This window comes from Xyrauchen texanus, chromosome 50 (assembly GCF_025860055.1).
Source record: "Xyrauchen texanus isolate HMW12.3.18 chromosome 50, RBS_HiC_50CHRs, whole genome shotgun sequence".
Taxonomy (NCBI): Eukaryota; Metazoa; Chordata; class Actinopteri; order Cypriniformes; family Catostomidae; genus Xyrauchen; species Xyrauchen texanus.
This window is the reverse complement of record NC_068325.1, coordinates 14,455,603-14,478,721: the sequence shown is the minus strand read 5'-3', so window position 1 is coordinate 14,478,721 and position 23,119 is coordinate 14,455,603. Positions and strand designations below refer to the sequence as shown.

Below are 23,119 nucleotides of genomic sequence, written 5' to 3'. Positions count from 1 at the left end.
GATTGTATGTGATGTAATGGCTTCACCCACATTACAGTATTATTAGCACTATAAAGAATCCAGTAGATTGGCATCTGTTACAAACTAATATTAAGTATTTTGAAATGATCCATGTTTTCTTTATTAAAATACAAGCACACATCAAATTTAAGAGACATTTCAATATAACACTGTCCAAACTGGGTATATTATCTCATATGATACAATATATGATCATAACTTGCCTAAAAACACTAGAAGTGTACCACTGTAAAATAAAGCTGATAAGTATTTAAAAAAAACAAAACAATGAATCAAAAGAAAGAATTGAGCTAAAATATTTTAAATATAAAAATATTTCATGACAAATTGGTACTTCATCACATTTCAACAAACCCTGGCTTTGTCCTGAATTTGGTATTCGTTCACCAATGTTTCAGTGTTGTTGTTAGACTAATTGATATTTAATGTTGCCAGTGAGCTTGTTGGTACGTCCTCTGATTCGTCTAATTCTGGAGGTTCACTTTCAGGGAGGGCAGGGGGGTGGCTGTAGGAGTCAGAGGGGCTCTGCAGGTTTACCAGAAGGACGGGTGGGATTATGGGGTCTGTAGGGCTGGGGGGTTGTAGTTCACATCTGCCCCCTTCATCCTCTGGCTCGGATTCGGAGTCCAGACTTTGCACCAGAGAGCTTGGGGTTCCAGTAGGGCTCTCTGCAGAGACAGGGCACAACAAAAATATATAATATGGGTAGAAAGATATTATGCAATCCTGCAGTAATACAAAATCAAGAAGAACAATAAAAAGGTCCTGATAAACACATTGTTTAATGTTATTTTGTAAATTGTAATAATACATTTAAAAAGACAGCATAATATTTAATTAAATGTATATTTGTAATGCAATTACTGTTTAAAATATACTGTATATGTAAAAATACAGTTAAAAAGTTAAATAAAAATATTTTCATTTTTATACATTTATTATGTTCTACTTTTATATAATTTTTAATTGAGATATTAAAAAGTGTTTAAATTAATTTCAGTTTAACGTACAAATATTAATAAAAGTTTAAAACAATGTAAATTGTTATTTTAGAATTTACGTTATACTTTATATAATTTAAAATTAGTAATATTTATTAAAATATATAATGAAATGAAAGTTTAAAATACACATAAATGTAAATCTTTTTTTAATATTAATTAAAATTAACATTTAAAAGTTAAACAAAATTTAAGTTTAAAATAAACAAAATAGAAAACGTTTAAACGTAAAAAATTATGAATATAAATACAATTTATTTTAGGAATATTTATTACATAAAATTATATAACATTTGTTTAATTTGAAAATTACATTTAAAATATACATAGTATAAATACATTTTAAAATAACAATATTAATATTTTAGTAATTTTATAATGTAAAAGTTAAATGAAGTTTAAAATATACATAATATAAAATAAGATTTTTAGTAATATTAAAAAATATATTTAAATGAAATTAATTTAAACCGCTATATAGATATAAAAATACATTAAAAAAAAAATACATAAAAAAAAAAGAAAAGTAAAACACCAACTTATATTAATTTTAGCAATATTAAATACAAAATAATTTAAATTAAATGAATTTAAATTCTAACATATACATATAGATAAAAATGTAAAATAACTAATTATATTAATTTATTTTAAGAATATTAAAATACAATTATTTTAAAATGTAATGAATTGTTTAAAACACACACACACACAAAATATATGTAAAAATTATTACGAATAAAATAAATAACATTTTATTTATTAACAAGTATGAAATGTTATACCATGGCCCTCGAACTTGTCCAATTCTGCACCACTACGTTCATCTGTGACCGCTGGTTCATCACTGTTATTCAAACAGAGTTCTTCATCAATGCTGCTTTCCTGCACAAACCAAACCCTCAAATGTATACATTTCCCTTTATGAAGTTAAGCTTTAATGCTTTGTAAAAAAAAAATTCAATCTGGCTGTGACGAGGAGGGGGATGGAGCACTGAATCAGCGGGAGAGCGAGATAAAGGGTCGGTTGGAGGCACCGGTTCGAGAGGGAGATGCACATTGCCGCGTGCATGTGTGTCTGTGTTTGTTTACATTTGTTTTAAGTTGAGTTTCATTAAAATTTTGTTTACTGTTCAGCCGGTTCCCGCCGCCTCCTCGTCACACTGGCCAACAGGAAATGAGTCAGCCACCTTTTATTCAAAACAAATCACAATATGAAGGATTGTATCCAGTACACAATACTGTGTATTTATAATCACAAACCTGTTGTAGCGACTGCGAGCGGGCTGTGCTAGTGCTTGCAGGCCGACTGGATTCAGAATGGAAGATGGAGGAGTAAAACACGATGAGGGTCTCCACTATGCGTGCCTGGAATGGGTAATCCACCAGAGAGGATAGTGACACTGTGGCTCCTGTAGGTCGTGGCCGCATCAGTGAGGGGCCAAACACGATACCTAGATTACTTGGGCTCATTTTATTGTCGTCTTCCAGCTCTGCAATCCTGAAAATCAAAAACACAAACATTTTTTTAATTCAAGCTTTATACATTCAACATTTTACCAAGTGAACATAGTGCAGAATCGTAAATATTTCATATTCATTGTGAGTCATACATTTCTTTATTTAACATTTTTGAAAAGCCTAAAACTTTATTTACAGGTTGGAATTGTCTAGTAACTTTGAAGAAAACATATAAACCAAGTTTGGAAGCTTCACGTATCAAGCTAACCTTCTCAAGTGCCGTGCTATGTAGCGGAGAGTGCTGGTGTTTGGTTTTGGCAGCTCTTTAAGCAGATTTTTAAGTCTGCTCACAAGGGCCAGAAGTTCAGGGTCCGTTTCAGGGCCAAAGTCCACCAGGTCAGGCCCTTTACCAGCTTCAGCTCCCTCTGGACCCACTACTGCCAGGCTTTCCTTAGCCAGACCCATCAAATTATTGTACAGACGGAAAGGCATGATAGGCTCTGGAAGCTAAGGAACAAATGCATTAGGAACCAAAAAAAGGATGTTAAAACTTGGGTTAACGGATATTGCAAATGAAGATATGATAAACACTGCTAATAATCTAGGCCACTTATTCGCAAAGAACAGTTAAACCTGCATTTAACTGTTTCCACATTATACAGTAATGAAAATATTTGTGCAATTATTTTCCTCATGTTATGGTGTCTCACCTGTCGCAGGTAGAGCTTCAGTACATTACTGATGTCGTGTGGCGAGGACTGGGACAGCTCCACCAGCTCTTTGCCATTCTCAAATGACTGGCACAGCTTCTCCACCCGTGTCTTCACCCCGTTCACCCGGTAAATGCCCTAAAAAGAGAGGAAGCACTCAGCAAAGATCTTGCATTTCTTTTGGCTAAGCCAAACATGGCCAAAGTACACGACAAATACAGTTGTCCATGTGCCACCAAGTCTCTTCGTCTTCATGTTCTGTCTGGATGTAGCCAATATTCATACACAAGGCTAGGATATACCTGGTTTTTTCCACGTGTCGTTCCATCTTACACGCGGTTGAGCGATCAGCCTTTCAGAGTATACTCTTTTGATCCGCAAGTCCGTACGTACACGTTTGACACATGTGCACCAGGACTCCATTGTGATACTCTTCACACACTCAATGGATGTCTATGTTTAATGTGCTGATGAAATTTGCGTCGAACACACTGTGCACGACACATATCGGCACATGGAAAACTGAAGTATACTTTGGCCTACATGCAGACAGTCCATGTCTGTGACGACAACTAAAAAGAGTATCACAAAGCAATTGCTGTGTGCATGCACCAAATGTGTCCATATGAGCTAGCAGACATGAGAGTATTGTTTGTAAGGCTAGGCACTCGACCATGTGTGAGACGGAACAGCACACAGGAAAACTAAGCATGCATTAGCCTTCAGACCACTGTGGCTTACCTTCATTCTCAAAGCTCTTCTCTCGATCTCACCGATGCATTTCTTGATAATGAAGGGGATGCCGTCAGGGCTGTTGGCAGACACTTGCAAGAAATCCTGCCCAAAGAGCTGCAGGCGACCCTGAAGTTTCTTGTGGCCGCACTGAATGGCCAAAGTCTCCAAGCAGCGCTTGTGACAGGCCAGAAAACACTGCAAAAAGGGAAATATTAAATAATTATTTAATATGTTTAGTAAACCACCTGTCTACAGTTTATTTTGAAGATAAAAGGGGGGAAAAAAAGCTACATCCTACAACAGTGCTTCTCTACTGGTGGCAGTTCTGTTCTGATAGGAGTCAAAGGCCAATGTGTCTGATTTGACTTTACAGTATTTTGATGCAAATTCATTTGCAACCGAGTCCACGTCCACATGAATACATTTTCATTTAAAAACTCTTAACATCATAATTTTTCAAAGTCTGCATTACTGGAGTGTGTTTTCCAAGGTGTGTAAACGTAGCAAAATCAATGCGTTTTTCGACGAAAACATATTAGTTTGGATTATGGCCAATACAATATTTGGTCCAATGTTTGTTTAATATGCTAGGTTGGTGAATCACTCTTCTACTGTTGTTTATGCAATTACAAAATTGTTAGTAATGTCATTCATTAACATCACTTAACATATTAATTAGACCTTTGCTCTTCATGGTAGGATTAACATTTCATATTTGACTTCAAGGATACTTTTGTAACTTTTGTTACAAATTTAGTTAGTTTAGAACCATTGCCCTAGAGGATAGAGCCACAGTGACCTCACCTCCTCACACTCTGCTCCCTGGAAATAAACGTAGCTGTCACATTCTCTGCATTTGGACGGCGAGCGCAATTTACGCATTTTGTGCGTCTGAGCGGCTTTCGACAACCCGACATTCCGAAACGGCCCGGTGGGCACTGCCATTTCAGGTTCGATGCCATTTATATCTGTATAAAATATGATGAGCAAACAGTAAGGAACATATTTGAATAAAGAAATAAATGTTAATCTTGTAACAAGGCATAGATTATGAATGTAGATGTTTCATCTACTATCTCCTCTCACTTGGAGTTTCAAAGGAAGCATCATTTGAGTCTTTCTCATCTGGATCTTCATTTGACGACATTGTTCCAGTTGATGATGTCCGCGCCATTTTACTTATGTCACCTACACATTGAATAGAATAAAATGAATGCTACATTTTACAAAGGAAAATGTGAGTGGTGCTTGTCAAAGCAAAAGTATCGTCTTCAATGCTATGGTGTTGTGGATGTTTCCCAGGGTGTTGCAATGTGGTTGCTAAGGTGTTCTGAGTGGTTTAGTAAAAAGTAAAAAGAGACCATAGTAAAAAGAGCTCACAACCAGTTCTGTAGGCATGTTTCCATGCAAGTTACAAATTTAATTTATGCGCAAAACAGGAATGTTGCAAAATAAGAGAATAAAGCAATGTTCCATCCCATGTTTTTAATAGAACAAAACAGCACTTCTGGGGAAATTGCTGCAAAAAAGAAATGAAAATGGATGTCGAAGCTACTTAAATACAGCGGCAAGAAAAAGTATGTGAACCCTTTGGAATTACCTGCATTTATGTATAAATAATGATGTCAACAAAAGCTAATTTGAGTCAGGAGTTGGCAAATCTGCCATTCAATTATTGAAACAAGATTGGAGGTGTGAGATAGAGCTACTTTGACTTATTAAAAGCACTCAAAACATTTTGAGTTTGCTATTCACAGGAAGCATCTACTGATGTGGATCTGCTAAATCTATAAGGAAGAATGGTCCAAAACTCCTGAACGTTGTCCGGGTCTAATCCGCAGCTACCGGAAAGGCTTGGTTGAGGTTATTGATGCCAAAGGATCCACTGGTTATTAAATCCAAGGGTTCAATTACGTTTTCCACAGCACTGTGAATGTTTAATGGGATGTGTTCAAAAAAGACATGAAAGATTATAACAGTTTGTGTGTTGTTAGATTAAACACATTGTGTTTGTCTATACTTGTGTCTTTAATGAATATGAGATCACATTTTATGTTAATGTGGAAAACCAGCTAATTCCAAAGGGTTCACATACTTCTTGCCACTGTATATGCTGTAAATGTGTTTCCATTGTAGTTTATGTGCATGTCTTCATACCCAATAAAAAAAATTATCCACCTCAAGTGAGCGTTTATGTTTTTATGCGCATTTGAGATTTTATTTGCATCTTGGTTTTTCCATCCAGCATTTTTAAATGCAAAATCTTAGATTTTCATCCCTAAATATGGTTCAGTACCCCCCTTAACTGTAAAGTGAATTGGATATTTTCAACCACTTAATCGGCAGGTGAAAAGATCAAAAGTCTCATCACTCAGAAATGTAAAGGTAATTAAATAATGTACAGGAAGTCATACCAGTGCTGGTCGTAGGGGATCCCAGGCCACTTCCTCCTCCCACACTGTCTGTATCACTCACGGTAGAGCCCCAGGATTTGTGGGTCATGTAACCTCGAGCTGACACGAAACAAGAATAATTCACATTTCTTTAAATCATCAACATAACTTCTTTGATCACTTGACTCACTCTTAAAGCTGAAGGATGACTTTTTTTATGTTAAATCTAATCCTAGAAGAATACACAGAGACAACCTTAAGAAAGCCTTTTGTAGATTGACTGAAATCAATATGAAAAGTTTGTGTACTGTGCTGTTAATGTGGCACTTCACACATGAAAAAACAAAGGGAAAGTAGTGCAAGCTGTGAACTGGTCCCTATTATCGCTCATGGCGGGCATAGGCATCTCAGTAATAACTCGAGTTACAAAATCTGGTGTAATTCAAACATCTTAATTTCATTTAATTAGGAGATATTTAATAAACAATCTGTACCATAGCAAGGTATTCTGGGCCCCTTTCCTATTAACAAATACAGATTAGAATTAGCTATGGGGCCCTAGAATCATTACCACCTTTCACCCCACTAACTACGGCCCTGTTAACAATAGTGGCACCCGTAGAGTCTGTAAACATGCACTCTTTCTCTGCTTTCCTTTCATCTCTTGCCCTCACGATAGAGTGCATGTTCCCCTCAGAGTTAAAGCAGCAACAAGTGAAAAATGTACTATTAATACAATCGTCCAACTAAATGAAGACAGGGAAGGAATATATAAATATAATAATTCTTTATATAATATTAAGATACCAATATATAATGTATTAAATATAATGCAAACATCAAACGTAAATAAAAAGGAATAATAATAATTATATGAAATAATGACAATGAATCAAAAACCAAAATTGTCACATTAAGTTTTATTGCTATAAAAAAAGGAAGCCTTTTTAATAAACCCTTTAAACTTTTTAAAACGTTTGTGTCAGCAAAATCTAGGCAAAGTGATATTACTGGGAAGAGGTAAATTAAATAGTGACAGTGTGCAGAAAGCTTCCATATAGCCAGTTTTGACAGATCCTAATAAAAAGGTGAAATGATCAGTATCGGGATCGGCCAATCTGGTGACAAGAAGCTCGGAATCGGCTTTAAAAATCCACATCGGCGCATCCCTAAATATACATGTATATAAAAAGTAACAATGTATAATATATAATGCCAACTTCTGGCAATGAAACCTCTTTTTGCACATACCTCTCTTCTGTTCGTCTTTTTGAGAGGAGCTTGTATCTCCTGCATCTCCTGCAGAGGACAGTACTTCAGCAGTACTCCGAGCATCTGCATTAGCACTGTCAGCACGAACTCTGGCCGACGGCCTTATGTGACACAAAACGACAACATGACATCCAGTTCCATAATCTTGTAAATTCTTGTATAAATGTTTATTCTGTTCTATAATGTTTACTCTTTCCAATCTTGTGTATTTATTGTAATATATACAGTGTGTAATTTATACCTTTTAATGTCCCTTATTTACTGTATTAAATGTGGTACTTTTTGTGTACTCCACAGTATTATTGTCTGGCTACTAATGCACCCCAATTTCCCCACACAAGATCAATGTATGTATGTCTCTATGCTATAGTCTTTGTGTTAGAGAGTTGAAGGTCTCTCACTGGCTGGTGGAGGCAGAATAGGGCTCAAACTCAAAATGATTCTCAGGCTCTTCACTCATCTGAAGGTCTTTGACGTGTGTAGCGTACTGCTGTCCGGGGTCATACAGTTTACTGCTCTCACACAGTGTCTGATAATGAACTGGCAGTGCTACTGTCTGCATGTGCATGATCTGGTAGTAGGAGATGGTGGCCTGGGAAGGGTACAAAGGTTTTTTTTATGACTTATTACACGGGTCTCTGGACTACTTGATTGTGATCGGTCAGTAAACCACGTATCCAGGGATTAAAACATATCCGATTGGTTATATGGTATTGTGAGTCATCTTTCCTACTTCTCATATCACTTTACGATCTATACAAGCTAATAAAATGATTATTTGTCTTGTAATAAGCAGTCAACATTTAACCACACACAGTTGTGAAAAGAAAGAACAAAAAAGATAAAGTCCTGCACACTGCTCTTGGTTGCAGAAAGTCCAGTATTTCAAATTAATATTGACAACGTTTCAGCAAGCAACAGTAGTGTGCAGTCTTTTTAAATCTCTTGAGAATAATTTAATAAACAAAAGACTGTACTTTTGACAAACATTTGCACAGAAAAATTACAGATCAGTGTGTCATACACTAGTCTCTCAGTCATGATTTTTTTTGATAAAATGTAGGCATTAAGACAATTTTTTTTAAATGTATTTTTCTAGTAAAGTTACTTTTATTTTGTAGGCCGTTTATATCTTAACCTAACTTATGTCAGCAAGATTTCAGACTATTGTTCTTATATTGCAATTTAAATATATTGGGAAAAAAAAAATAACAAGTACATTTTTACCAACACTGGGTTATTCCACTTGCTTAGTGTTAATTTTGGAGTGTGGTACAAATGCTTCTGTTAGTGTACATGTGTAGTTACTTACTGAGCGAATTGTCTGGTCAGTCTGTTTGATGACCTCTTGGATCTGTCGCAGAACTGTGACCTTCATGTGCTCCAGCTCCTGGTGTTGTGTGATCGCATCGGCGATGCAGGTCCTGTATGTGGCCTCCGCCTCCTCAGCCTGACAGACACAGACACACATACTTTAGAAAACCTGCCAGAAACTCAATATTCTTGCTTTGGAAATTGATGAATCACCAACAAACCATGATAATCATCGGTTAAGATTATTATTGTTGCATTATTGAGCTCCAACAGAGAGGTGTATTATGGGAGTTTTAGGTAAACGGCTGACCTTGTTGCGTGCCTCTTCCTCCAGTCTTTTCTTCTTGTCTACTGTTTTGGTGGTAGAGCTTCCACCCTCCTCCTCAGCTCTGTTAGCCGCCGTCCTCGCCTTGTCAAATTCCTCACAGCGTGCCATGTAGACCTGCTTAGCCCTGCGCAGGTTAACCTCGCACTCCATCTGTTCATAGACACATACACAAACAACTCTTCATAAACCTCATTACACAGCAAAAGCAATAGGATTCTGTATAGCTATTCATTTCAACAACTACTGTTATGTACAGTTGTTTGGTGCTTCTTGGCCACATCCCCACAAATCCATTTTTCAGAGTATGCTGTAATGGAGAGCATTTTCTAAATGCTCAGTTTTTGGTGCACGTTTATGCACAAACACTGTTCCGTTGTTGGCGAGCGTTGAAAACATAGCAACATAGGCTTACACAGCCCTAGGCCACGCCCACATTTTCATTTAGAGAACATATTGATTTCGCAACGTTTATGTCTCATCCACTGAAAAAACGAAGACTTTAGAAAATGCTCTCAAAAACCACAATGACATTAGAACATTTTGAATCAAAAATGGATTGGGGGCTGGTCAGACTGAACGTATACTTGTGCTAAAAAAAAAAAAAAAAAGCTAGACGCAGAGCAACGAAATCGAACAGAACGCAGATGTCGAAACGGTCCTTTTTAACTTAACAGTGTCTAAAAACATGGCACTCCTATGTGAGATGCTGAATAAAAATGGTGAGACATGGTGCACCAGTCAAAGACAGTGGCACCACAAGCTGTAACACCGTACACACAGTGCGTACCATGAGCTCTCCGATTGACCTATTCACCAATCATGAAATGTGTCCCGTATTTCTGTTGGCTGTTTAAAAGAACTAAAAATGCCCAATTTGCAAATTAATAATGGAGTCAGTTCTTTTCAGTGAATTTAATAATTTGAAGCAGTTTCTCACACAGTAAATCAGTATCGGCATATTTACGAATACAGAGAACAAATAGCGCTGATACAGTGGGCATTTACCTATAATCAACTGAAACAAAAGGCTGTTTTTGAGAGGTAACTTTGAGAAACTTCAGCTAGTGATGTGTTATGTGAACAAGGGGCTGTTGTTTTCCATGTAAACATTCGCTAGATGGATGGGCGTTTGTTATGAACATTTATTGGAAGAAATGATTTTAGCCAATAGTTACATGAATGCTACTCATACTTGAGAAAAAAGTCACCAGAATTTAATGCTTTGGTGTTGCTTTCCCCCAAAATTTCTCAAGGGGCAGCATGCTCCCGGACCCCCTAGATTTAAGGCTGTCTTGGGCAGATTTCTATGCGTACCCTCAGATGAAATCCTGCAGGCGCCCATGGTCAAAGACATTCGTTGAATGCATTTTTAGATGGGTAAACAATTGAAAAACATGTTTATGTGAACGAATCCTTAGTGTGGATTTGGCCTAAGGCCTAGCTTAGCAAGCACGGTCTCTTCTCAGTTGCATGTTTTTTTTTACTTTAATTCACTTTGGTAAAAAATGTATTTATATATAGCATCCAGGAACAAAAATGCAAACATTGAACCTCAAGTAATACCAAATAGCAATCATAAGTATTGTGTTTAACATGAGTTACCAGCTTTCGCTTGGCTTTCAACCACTGTTCCTTGATCTCCTTGCGTTTCTTCTCATGCTCTTGTTTGCGGAGTAGAAGAGGCTGTAGATGAACACAAAGTGAAGTGAACAGTTTACAAAGGGGGGCATTCCATACTCTCCATTTATTTATTTTTTTGACACCATTACTGTAAAAGTAGGACAAAAAGTAATATTAAATGAAGGGTAAGAGATGGACATAATAAAGGTGTTGTACCATGACAAAGGTTTGGTTCTGCAGGGTGGAGGCTGCCTGGTGCATCCCAGAACTCTGCTCCAGGTCCTGCTCCAATGCCAGAGAGTAAATGGAGAAAAACGGCATATGAGGCTGAAAGAAAAAGAGATGAATGAGAAGGGAAACAGATAGGGAGTAAGAAACCTTGAAGACGGCAGAGTTTTATCAAATCGAAACTCACCTGTGTGATGGTCTGTTTACATGACTGATAGATCCTTTGTAGACCCTTGGAGAACTCTAGCTCTAAATTAGATTAAAAAGTAAAATAAGACTCTTTATTTGTTTGTTATTAGAACCTTTATTTTTTTAATGCAAAATGTCTCATTAATACATTTTGATAAGTCACATTATACACCTATAGCACTTTAGTCATTTAAATCATGTAATGACATCAATGAGCATTTATATGCGCACCCCAATATGCCAATAACTATACCAAAAATCAGCTTATTAAAAACACTGACAATGAGATTGCGTTCACATGAGAAATTAAATCATTGTGTAATAAGTTTCCATGAAGCGCGAAATCGGAGTAAAGGTAATTTTGACTTTATATTTCTCAACTGAGACAAAAATTAACAAATACTTTCCTCGCAGTTGTGACTTTATTTCGATATATAATTATAATATATAAATTACGATAAGGACTGGGAAATTTGACACGTTCATTTCTGCGATTAATAGTTGACTGTTTAACACGTAAAAAACTACAACTAGCAATTAATGCAGTATCCGTTTTGTACACTTCCTGAAACTTCACTAATGTCTTCACTTCCTGGGGTTAAAATTGGCATATATACATTTCCAGGAGGTACCCGTGCAAATCGACTGCACATCCTAGCACGGATACAGATTTCCCAATTCGATTCCAATTCACAAACTCTCGATTCGATTCATATGGGTATATTTCAGTTCTAATGTCCGTTTTGCTTAGATATGAAACAAATTATCTCCCAGATAATGCTGTTAATTATACAGGGGACCTTTTAACTCGGTACAATATGAAAATATTAATTTGACTAATTCTATAATAAAATGGGGTTAGTTTTAATAGTTTCATAATTTCGGTCAAATAATTATGAAAATAAAAATTAACAAATCAATATAATCAATAAATATTATTATAATTAAGTAATATTTTGCATGTATTATATTTTGTTAAAGTTGTATTGTTTAATAGCATAATTTGTACTATTTACAGGTACTTGCATTGATTTGTTGAACACGTGGTAAAACCAGTAGTGTCTCTTTAATGAGTCCTGCATTTCTGTAAACGTTTAAACGAATAGTATTCAGCTGGTCACGTGATTCTAAAATGGCAGCCCCCATGAGGGCACCCCTGCCCCATGTAGAATAAACCAGCTTTTATAAGGTCACTGATATGACTAGAGTCCTCATTTCATGTCAGCGGTCATGATTTTATACATGCGTTTCAAAATTATTATTCTTCAGGTGTAAAATATAAGGGGGAAAAAAAATTACTGAGTGCACCTTTAAATAATTAAAGAGTCTGGCAAAAGGAAAACAGTTAATAGTTTGGGATAATGTTAATATGTAACGGAGTAAACATAGTCCTAGATACATTTATAAATTTACTTTTGCTGATTTTTCTGTAGTTAATGAGTAATTTTTTTTTTTATTTGTCAAAATGTGCATTTCTGTGTTACAAAAATTCCGTATTAATATTGTTAACTGCATTTGCGATTAAATTATTTAAGAATTATTATTATTGGTTTCTGTCCTTTAATTTTTATATTAAATTTTTATGTATAGAATACGTTGCTTTTGTAGGTGTAACTTTGGTAAAAGTCTTGACACCTCACCGTGGACCTCACTAATTCTCAAACCCTGGTTATGGCCCTGATTCACTGGTAAGTGAAATCTAAACCTTTACCAGCCTGACAAATATATACATTTTTAGTTGCATAACATGAAATTTGGTTGCAAATGGTAGTGACTTCCTCTCATTGTAGCAGAGATTCACAGAGTAAATGATTGATCTTGGGATTTAAGAATCGACATCAAGATCATTCAAATGAAGATCGCGATGCATCGTGAAATGTATATTATGAAACTGATTGTGTGGAGCTTATTACGTCGCGGTGCATTTCCCGGGCATAGTAAAAACAGCAGCGGATTTACTGTCAGAGAATAGAGACTGGAGACTTCATCTGCAAGCGATGAGCCAGGTGTGGGAGAGATACAGGCAAGCTACTCACTGTCATCTGAACCAGTGTCAAAAACTAAACTCTGTGAGAGAGACTGAACTGCAGCCAGAGAAAATAACAGTTTTGAGATTTTAAACTTAACAGCAAATTAAATTTCAGCATTCAATTTGTTGTTTATCTGTATGTATAGTGTCTAATAATGCATTGGCAATGTACACTTAATTTTATTTTGCCAAAAATCTTGACATAAACTGAATCTGCCCAATTGATCCCATCCCGTCAAAGTCCACTAGAAAATGACTAATTATAGTATGCCCACTGATTTTATGGCATGCAAACATATACTTGCATCAAAGATTTATACCTGTAACAATGGGTCTAATTACCAATCCACAAATTAAAAAAAAAAGTGTCAACATGCACATATTTTTATAATTAAAATAAATGATTATTTATAATCATTTACAAATAATAAATAATGACTAACCAATTTCTTGCAAGTTCTTTGAATCAAAGTGTAAACAAATATATGGTTATATTTTAATGTTTTAATTGCGATTAATCACAGACCAGCTCTATCACCAAGAAAGCCCAGCAGCGTCTCTACTTTCTTCGAAGGCTGAGGAAGGCACATCTCCCACCCCCCATCCTCACTACATTCTATAGAGGGACTATTGAGAGCATCCTGAGCAGCTGCATCACTGCCTGGTTTGGGACTTGCACCGTTTCGGACCGCAAAGCCCTGCAGAGGATAGTGAGGACAGCTGAGAAGATCATTGGGGTCTCTCTTCCCTCCATCAAAGACATTTACAAAAAACACTGTATCCATAAAGCAACCAGCATTGTGGACGACCCCACACACCCCTCACACAAACTCTTTACCCTCCTCCCGTCTGGCAAGAGGTACCGAAGCATTCGGGCCCTCATGGCCAGACTGTGTAACAGCTTCTTCCCCCAAGCCATCAGACTCCTCAATACTCAGAGACTGGTTTGACACACACGTGTCCTGAGTTGCACTTTAATAACTGTCACTTTATAACTGTCTGCTACCTCAATAACTGCTATGTGCATAGAACATTATCTCATAGTATGTTATGTTTACATTTTTAGAAACTGTCATCTTTTTGCACTACTGAGTACTGGTCGGCGCTGCACTGTCTATTCTCCTGTTCGTTGTCAGAAATTTGTTGTACTGTCCTGTACTGTTTGCACATGCACTTTATATAGGTATATGTAGGTTTTTTTATATAGGTATTTTATTTTGTTGTGTTGTCTCATGTGGTCCTGTGTTGGTCCTTTGTTGGTTTTATGTAGCACCATGGTCCTGGAGGAACGTTGTCTCGTTTTGCTGTGTACTGTACTAACTGTATATGGTTGAAACGACAATAAAAACCACTTGACTTGACTTGACTTGAGAAAAGGTTTTTAATCTTTTCAGAGCTCCAATTTCGATATAAAAACAAATGTGATAAATAAATGCTTGCAATTGAGATATATAAAGTAATAATTGAATATAAAGTCACAACTGAGCAATTTTCGCAACTACAAGATATAAAGATGCAATTATGAGAAATATTCACAATTGTGAGATAGTCAAAATTACCTTTTTTTTTTTTCATTATTCCATGGTGGGATCAAGTCTCCACAAAGGCAAAAATCTACCTGTGTCAATAGTTTTTTGCTTAAACATAATTTTTTTCTTTATAACCTTAACCTGATAAAGAAACGCTGCATAATCGGTCGAAGATCGTGCATGTAAACGTGCTGAAACCATAAATGACCACACTTGATCCTACCCAGTGCAAGCTTTTTCTCAACATAGCTGATCAGATCCTTCATGTATTTGGAGATGGTCTTGGCGTACGTCAGGGCGGAGTCGACGCCCCCTTCACTGCGCTGCAGTATAATGTCCACCTCTTCTGCACTCATTACTTTCAGCATGCATTCACAAGAATAGAATCAATATTCATCTCTTCAAAATAATCATTTAAAGATGCAAAATATATAGTTCAAAATAATAATGGTCTTTTTCAAATTCACAATATTTTCATCTTTTTAACCGTACAATATAATGCTTCGATGCCTGATTTTAAGCATGTCAATTCTAGATTGAAGCATTTGTTTTCACGCTAAAGAAAAAACAATCAAACAGGATGTATACTTTTATATTTTAATAGTAGTGCATCCCTAATTTTATCCCTACGTGTATTTCGTAATGCTCTGCGAAAATTAGTTACTCTACCTAGCTCAGATGAGTCACTCCGTGTGTGTGAATACTCATGACCAGAAAGATTCTCCATAGACTGAATATTCAAGAAAGAACATAAACATTTTCATTTATGATTTCTTTAAAAAAAAAAAAACAGCACTTTCAAGAAGTCAAGACACTACTGCCAACAGCCACTCTTAAACATCTGATACACACATACATGTACACACTTACTCTGCTTTTCTCTGTGGGCATCACAGACAACAGAGTGCTGCTGTCCACCTCTCCCATCAGAAGTTCAGAGACACTGAAAAAAGGTAAAAATTGTGTTTATACACATACCGGCTTAAGTTAACACCCATGACAACCCGGCTTAAGTTAACACCCATGACAACCAGGGAAAAATAGCAAAGGCCTGTGCAAGTGTCTGGTTCATTACCTTCCCATTTACAGTGTTCTGTACCATGACACACAGTGTCATGTTGACTTGGTCGTGCTGTGATTTAATGTTTTGACCACAGGAAGTTCAGAGAACAAACTTTAACATTTAAGCTAATGACTTGCACTGCTATTCAAGTATGTATTGCAATTAATTTGTTAGTATAACTTGAAGTACCCAGGAGACTTTTAAAGAATCAATTTTGAAAGATAAGTTACTAGCAGAGAGATGATAATGATCAGCTCCAAGTCAAAAACAGATCCTTGAGGGTTTGGGGCCGTTGTTAAGTAAAAGAGTAGAAGCCACAAGACAACTTCCTGTTATTTCTCTATAGCTATGATCTAACAGAGCATTTTTAGAGTGCTGCTTCCAGCTCTTTAGTGAAACTACAAAACCTAGTAAGCAAAATATGAAATATGATACATTTTTGGACATACAAAACAATAACCCAAAACGCTTTGCACATTGGAAGTGTGTGCCATTTCACGGTGTAAAGTATGTCAACCCCCAAGCTAATGACGTCATCAAAAGTTAGAGTCAGGAGTTGGCAAACCTGCATCCAATTAATGAAACGAGATTGGAGGTGTGGGTTAGATCTACTTTGACTTATAAATAGCACTCAATGATTTTGAGTTTGCTATTCACAAGAAGCATCTGCTAATGTGGACCATGCCTCACAAAAAAAAAAAAAAAAATCTCAGAAGACCTATGATCAAGAATTGTTGCTTTGCATAACGCTGGAAAGGGTTAAAAAGTCATCTCAAAGAGCTTAGAAAATCAGCTGTTAGACCAATAGTCTATAAATGGAGACAATTTAGTACTGTGGCTACTCTCCCTAAAAGTGCCGATTAACATCTCTGTTCATTAGTCTATTATATGGAAAATATTAAACCGGCATGGTGTCCATTGGAAGCCTCTGCTTTCAAACAAAAACATTGCTGTGTGACTGAAGTTGCCAAAGAACACCTTGACACTCCAGAACACTACTGGGAAAAATTTTGTGGACTGATGAGGCCAAGGTTGAATTATTTTGGAAGAACATGCAGCAATACGGATGGAGTAAAAAAGGCACTGCATACCAACATGAAAATATCATTCCAAATGTGAATTATGGTGGAGAGAGCTTCATGATTTGGTGGTGCTTTGCTGCTTCAGGGCCTGGACCGCTTGCCATCATTGAGGGAAAAATTAATTCCCAAGTTTATAAAGATATCCTACAGGATAATTATACGGTGGCTGTGGGCCAGCTTAAGCACAGTAGATGTTGGGTGATGCAGCAGCACAATGACCCAAAAAGTAAATCCACTACAGAATGGCTTAAAAAAATGGCCCAGTCAGAGCCCAGTCCTTAACCCAATAGAGATGCTGTGGAATGACCTCAAGAGAGCCGTTCACACCAGACACACCTTAAGAATATGGCCGAGCTGAAGCTGTTCTGTAAGGAAGAATGGTCCAAAATTCCTTTTGAATGTTGTGCAGGTCTAATCAGCAGCTACCGGAAATGCTTTGTTGAGGTTACTGCTGCCAAAGGAGGATCGACCAGTTATTTAAGTCCAATACCACAAGTGCTTAAGCTTCTAAAGACAGGGGTGATGCACGACGTGCATTTAGCCCGGTGTATTTGACGACCTTACTTTAAATAGTCAATTATGCATTGTGCAATGTACACTTGGAAAGACTGTTGACTATGCAAAACCCCGCTGTAGCTCGATCATAACAGCGTATGTAAACATACTAATTATGTAATCACTGAACTAGACACCATACTCACTTGCTGCTAAACGCTACAGCTATAGTCTCGATGGCCTTCTCAAAATCCTTCTTGTCTGCTTCATTGCACACCTCATAGTGGTATCCTGAAAGCAAAGATGGACAAATTCTGATTATAATGGTAAATTGGACAAGATCAGGATAAAAACGTATTAGTTCAGAAATAGAATGTATGAGGGGCCGTTCAGTCCAAACGTGTATTTGCATGCAACTCAGGTGTCTCTAGAATTGTTTTTATGAGTTGACGTTCCTTTTAACTTTACGTGGAATCCAAATTTATTTTTTTAAATCTACAAAACAAGAGCAATGTTTATAGACCTTCGTCTAGTGCATGTTTACATAAAAAAAAACAATGCGTCGTGTGAGCAGCCCTTTAGTGATATTTCAAATTATATCCATCCTGTGTGATCAAATGCCACACTTAAGAACTTAATATTTTAGCATTTGTGATTGTTCTGACCTTTGACCTGTGAGATGAGTTTGCCAGCAGCAGTCAGTGTCTCAACAGTGTTGAGGAGAGGGTACATGCTGATGACCTGCCGCAAAATACGCAAAACTTCCCCCAAACACTCATGGGCCAACGGTCTGCGGTTCTCCTGTTTGTCTGAGAAAAACCAGCCACATGTTTTAATCAGTGTTAAAAGTTAGCAGTCCTCCAATTACACCAATGTCAAAATGCAATTTTCGGACATTTGGTAATCATTCACAAATTTTAGCAGACAAAACATTCAACCTACTGTTGCTGATTTTTCATGAGATCAGGCAGTTATTTTTGGGCAAATTATTCCTTTAAGACAGGATATTCCAGTGAATTGAACACTAATTTGCACATTCCAACTGTATCAGTTTGTTTGTTTGTTTGTCAAATGAAGAACTTCACACTATGATTGCAACTTCCAAATATGTGAATGTCACCTAATGACCTTCATTACGAGCAAAATGATGTGTCTGTCTGTAATATGCAAAAGTACAGGAAATCAGCACTGATCATAAAACAGTGAAGTTATGTAAGAGGTGTAAGCAGCAAACATCTGTTCACTACTTTTGTCTGCTGCGACACATCTACAAGCTACATTTTGCATGGCTTTTAACTGTAACTTTCTAAAACGAGAAACACTACATTATTCATAGAGTGTCACACTAGTCCAGTTAACCTGTGTATAGAGCAAAGGGAAGCTTAAAAAAAAAAAATCAGTTTTACACTGAGAAAGAAGGCCACTTGTTTAAAATGTAAAACGGTTTTGGTGAAGAAAAACGAGCTTGGTGTAAAATGTGGTATAGGCCCAGGGACAACCAATGAAACCCATTGTGTTGAAATCACAGGCAATAGTTTCACATCAACTTCGGACCTCAACATGATTGTTGACTAAAAACAAGGAAGTAAAAAAAAAATCTTAGGTGGACATGTGTGACATTGTAATACCATGGTACTCTTTAGAGTAATATTTAATATATCAAAGTACAATGGCATTACTGTCTGTACCATGGTACCAAAAAGATCATCTTGTTGAAAATTTCCTCAATAAATAGGAAATAAACAGTCAATTATGGATGTTTTTAACAGATTTCCCCAAAACAAAGGTCCAGTTTTATTGGTATGACTAAATGTCCCTAAATGACGTTACAAGTCATTGCGCCATGTTTTGCGTTCTAAAAGCAAAAGGGGGTGTTCTCTGAGAGTACCATTTCCTGTTCCAATGTGGTGCACCACACAGGAACTCAACTCTACTGCAGCTACAGGAAGAACAGCAAACTTAGCTCCACCCTTTCACTCCTCTACCGATCACATGATCGCCAGAAGAATATGATGTTTGTGGTGAGACTGTTTGACGTACAAATCATCATGTGGTTAATCAGAAGATTTAACTTACTTGACTTAAATCAAGTTTTCAGTTGGGCGTTTCTTCATCTTCAAGCGATTTCAGGTCAATGGATTTGATTTTTATTAAAATAACTTTTAGTTTGTTATATGAAGGTCACATTAAAATGGACTTAGAAACTTTTTACATTGTCTTAATCACTTATTTTTGGTACTTTCAAAAGTTCTGTAATTTACAGATTGCTTTAGCCTTGTCCTTGACCCAGACTTTCATTATTAAACTTTGAAAATCCACTAGAAAAATACAAATTATTAAATGTTTAAAACTGTGATAATCTCAACAAAGAGTAAAATAAACAAAACATTTCAATATTTGTGTGTAAATGACTTAAATACATTTGTCAAACAATATGTCTTTTATGACCTCATAATAAGTATTTTTCAAAAGTTTGACTTGCTCACCAAGTCAAGTGTCAAAAAGATGAAATATTTATTTGTTGTGCTATCCATAGCATAATTACTAAACTACACTCTGAAGAGCTTCCAACCAGCATGTATTTAGCATGCTAACATTCACTCACACTAGTTAGTACATTAAAAAAAAAAAAGAGATTTTAATTACATTAACATCTTATTTTGTTGGGTTTACCCAATTCAACTAGGTTCTTTCTACACAAAGTGTTTGTGTAGCGATAACGCAGTCATTTTGATTTAATAACACTCATTTTTGGCAATGGGGCGGTCATCAACGTTGAAAATAGACACTAAGAGTTGGGTCTTAACCAGTGTCATGATCGCCAGACAGATACTTTTAAGGGGATGGAGGTTGCTCGGAGATGGGAAGTGTGGTGGCCTTTGAAGAAGGGTCATTTAGAAGACTGGGGAAGTTTAACTTGTTCGTGGAGAAATGGGGCAGATATCTGTCATTTATGTATGTGTGATCATTATTTTATATATATATATATATATATTTATTTTGAGTGCATCATTCATGTACTGGAATGTTGCAGGGTGGGATTGGGAGGAAGAGGGGTAATAGTGGGGGTTAATGTTGATTCTCTGCATTTATGTTTTGTTTTTCTATATTCAAATATGTGAATCAATACAAATTGTTAATCTGAAGAATACTCATTTTAAACATGTGGTTCAGTCAAAGAGCTATTTTTTGGAGCGATAAGCTGGGATAAGAGAATATGCCACATTTCCCCTTTAAAATCTTCTCTGGAATCAAATAACAACAAAAACAAAACCATCATCTTACCTTCAAGCACAACATCTTTTAGCTTTTCCACCGCCTTGGCAAATCGTTCCACCATACGTAGCAGTGAGGGAATGTCCTCCACCTCAATAGCCACCGTGGTCTCGGGGGTCTCGGGCGAGGGACTCTGGGTAATGACGGATTTTCCTGCACCCTTACTGAAGACCCAAGACTGGATTGGGAATCCCGCCGCACTAGGATTACGACTCAGAGAAGTGGGTCGCTTCAGGGTGCCCATCGGGGACGGGCAGCCCACCAGCTTAGTGTGCTGGGTCAAGGGGGTACATGGACAGGAAGAGGGGACATCCAGGATCGAGGGAGAGGGACTGGCAGAGGTGTGGGAAGAAGTGGCGGCATCGATTGCATCTTTCCGTGGCTGCTCTTGAAGAGCAGAGAGCTGAATTATGTAGAAAACAAGGGTGTCAGATTGAGAAACACACACAACTACAATCCAAATGTTAAAGTGGAAAGTTGTGGGGCGGGTTTCAAGACTACAATAGACGGCTGTTAGTAAACAGAACTTCTTTCACAAGAGCGATTGTGTAACTGTGGCCGACTTCCTGTCACACCCTGAAACCGAGTTGATACCACTCTAGTTGGTCTCGTTGAGGCCTAAAACACTCATAAACATACAAGGCCATTATTTAATAAAAAAATACAACTATTTTCACAGTTAGATTCAAAAATACATGTAATTTAGACAATGGGCACTTCCATCGAAGAAAAACGTTTGTAAAGACACAAAAAACAACATTTCAAGAATATTCGACTCAATATATTAGGGGAAATATATTCGTTGTAGTCCATCGTCTGAAAGTCTACAGTATAAATACAAGAATTGACAAAACATGGACATATGTTGCCTACTTATTTAGTCAACATCACAATTCTATGTTAAAATGTATATAGACAATATGGGAAAGTGTGTTTTAGATGCTGTAACTGGTAACCATCTCTTTCATAAAGGTTCGCCATTTTTAATAATCTTTTAGCTTTTTGTAGTGCAGTTCAATAGTCCAGCGGTGTGACATGATTTTTATAAATACAAATATTCCATGAAGTCTCTCAATATGAGGTCATTAGGTATTATATATAAAAGATAATTAGATATTAAAGATGTAATCTAAACAACCCATTTATGAATATATTTTCAGCGACAGTGAAACACATATATTAAGCTATTTAGTGCTATATGAACCTACCTGTTTGAGCCAGATGTTGGATCTATTTGGTAAGAGGTCCAATTTATTTTTGCTGTTTGTTTTCTTAACCCTCTGAGTCGTCGCGTACGGACTGTAGCTTTTGCCACCTGCTCCACGTTTCAACATTTTCAACTATTGTTTACACCGTTAAAGTCAACCTATAACCCTATACTCCATCACATATCATTCTCAAATTGCCTTTTGAAGCTATATATACACACCATATGACAAAGAGTTAGCTTCATAAGCCCTTCATAATGCTAGCTATAGATTTAATAGTCGCAGGAAATCCCCAAACCAGACTATCGCACTAGAGTGAAATAAAAACCAAAATGAAAACAATAAACCATTTAAATGGCAAATAATTCTAAGAATATGGAAAAAACCCGAACTTTTCGCCGCTCTCTGTGCTGTATCTCAATAAGGAAGTTTAGCCCGTCCTTAACACAACATAACGGTCTATGATAAACGTAATGTCTGATATTTACGTTTCAAAATCATGTGAAAATTTGTAACTATTTTAGCGACTGAAAATACGCCGCGAAAACACGAGCGCTGGACAGAAATGTCAGTCAGGTTGATTGACAGGAGGAAAAGACTCCAGATGCTGTGCGACTTACTGATGGAGAGCTGAGAGGCGCTTGGCTGCTTCCTGTTCGGCTCTTCTTTGACATCGAGTGTGTCTTTATCAGTTCCCTTGTCCTTTTCGAAAACATTTTAAACTTCGTGTGTTTGGATCTGACGCGTATTTCTTTGATTTTACGATATAACCCCTCTGCCCACCCCCCGGTTCTCCATTTCAGTGCACCAATGCGAGGTTTTGAAGGCTTTTTATCTCCATACACTCCGCGCTCGAGCGGCTGTCTCAGTCCTCTGATGTGATCGCACATTGACTGTGAATCTACTGCCGCTGATCAGAAGACACAGTCATGGGAGCATCCGCTTTTGAGTTTTTTTTCCCCCGTCTCTCTCTCTTTCCCTTTGACACGTGAAACTGCATTGACATTTGCATTGGGACCGGATAAAATAATGCATGCCTTTAAGAGTTGTAAAACAACTTTATGCCGCGATATCCGTCATTTTTTAACGTGTAAAAATATTGTTTTCGTCATCTCCTCGCGCACTCTGTCTGAGCGGCATGTTGATGTTCATTTCTGGCACCTGC

At 36.9% G+C, this 23,119-nt stretch overlaps 1 protein-coding gene across 2 annotated transcripts; it reads right to left on the bottom strand.

Moving 5' to 3' along the window:
- Window positions 1–112: 112 nt before the first annotated feature.
- LOC127641386 (rho GTPase-activating protein 45-like) lies at window positions 113–22,850 on the bottom strand. Of its 2 annotated transcripts, none has more exons than XM_052124369.1 (23): window positions 22,575–22,850; window positions 20,756–21,149; window positions 18,136–18,279; window positions 17,677–17,761; window positions 15,701–15,773; window positions 15,500–15,560; window positions 15,054–15,188; window positions 11,271–11,332; window positions 11,072–11,182; window positions 10,838–10,918; window positions 9,218–9,385; window positions 8,906–9,043; window positions 7,995–8,185; window positions 7,573–7,694; window positions 6,343–6,441; window positions 5,015–5,116; window positions 4,733–4,896; window positions 3,935–4,123; window positions 3,194–3,331; window positions 2,752–2,990; window positions 2,286–2,523; window positions 1,808–1,907; window positions 113–689 (listed from the first exon to the last, which is right to left on the bottom strand). In XM_052124369.1, the coding sequence occupies exons 1-23, from the start codon at window positions 22,842–22,844 to the stop codon at window positions 433–435; spliced, it is 3,561 nt and encodes a 1,186-aa protein (XP_051980329.1). In that variant the 5' UTR covers window positions 22,845–22,850; the 3' UTR covers window positions 113–432. The 2 variants fall into 2 exon arrangements, with proteins under 2 accessions (XP_051980329.1, XP_051980330.1); XM_052124370.1 differs by lacking the exon at window positions 22,575–22,850 and adding an exon at window positions 21,955–22,544.
- Window positions 22,851–23,119: the final 269 nt, after the last annotated feature.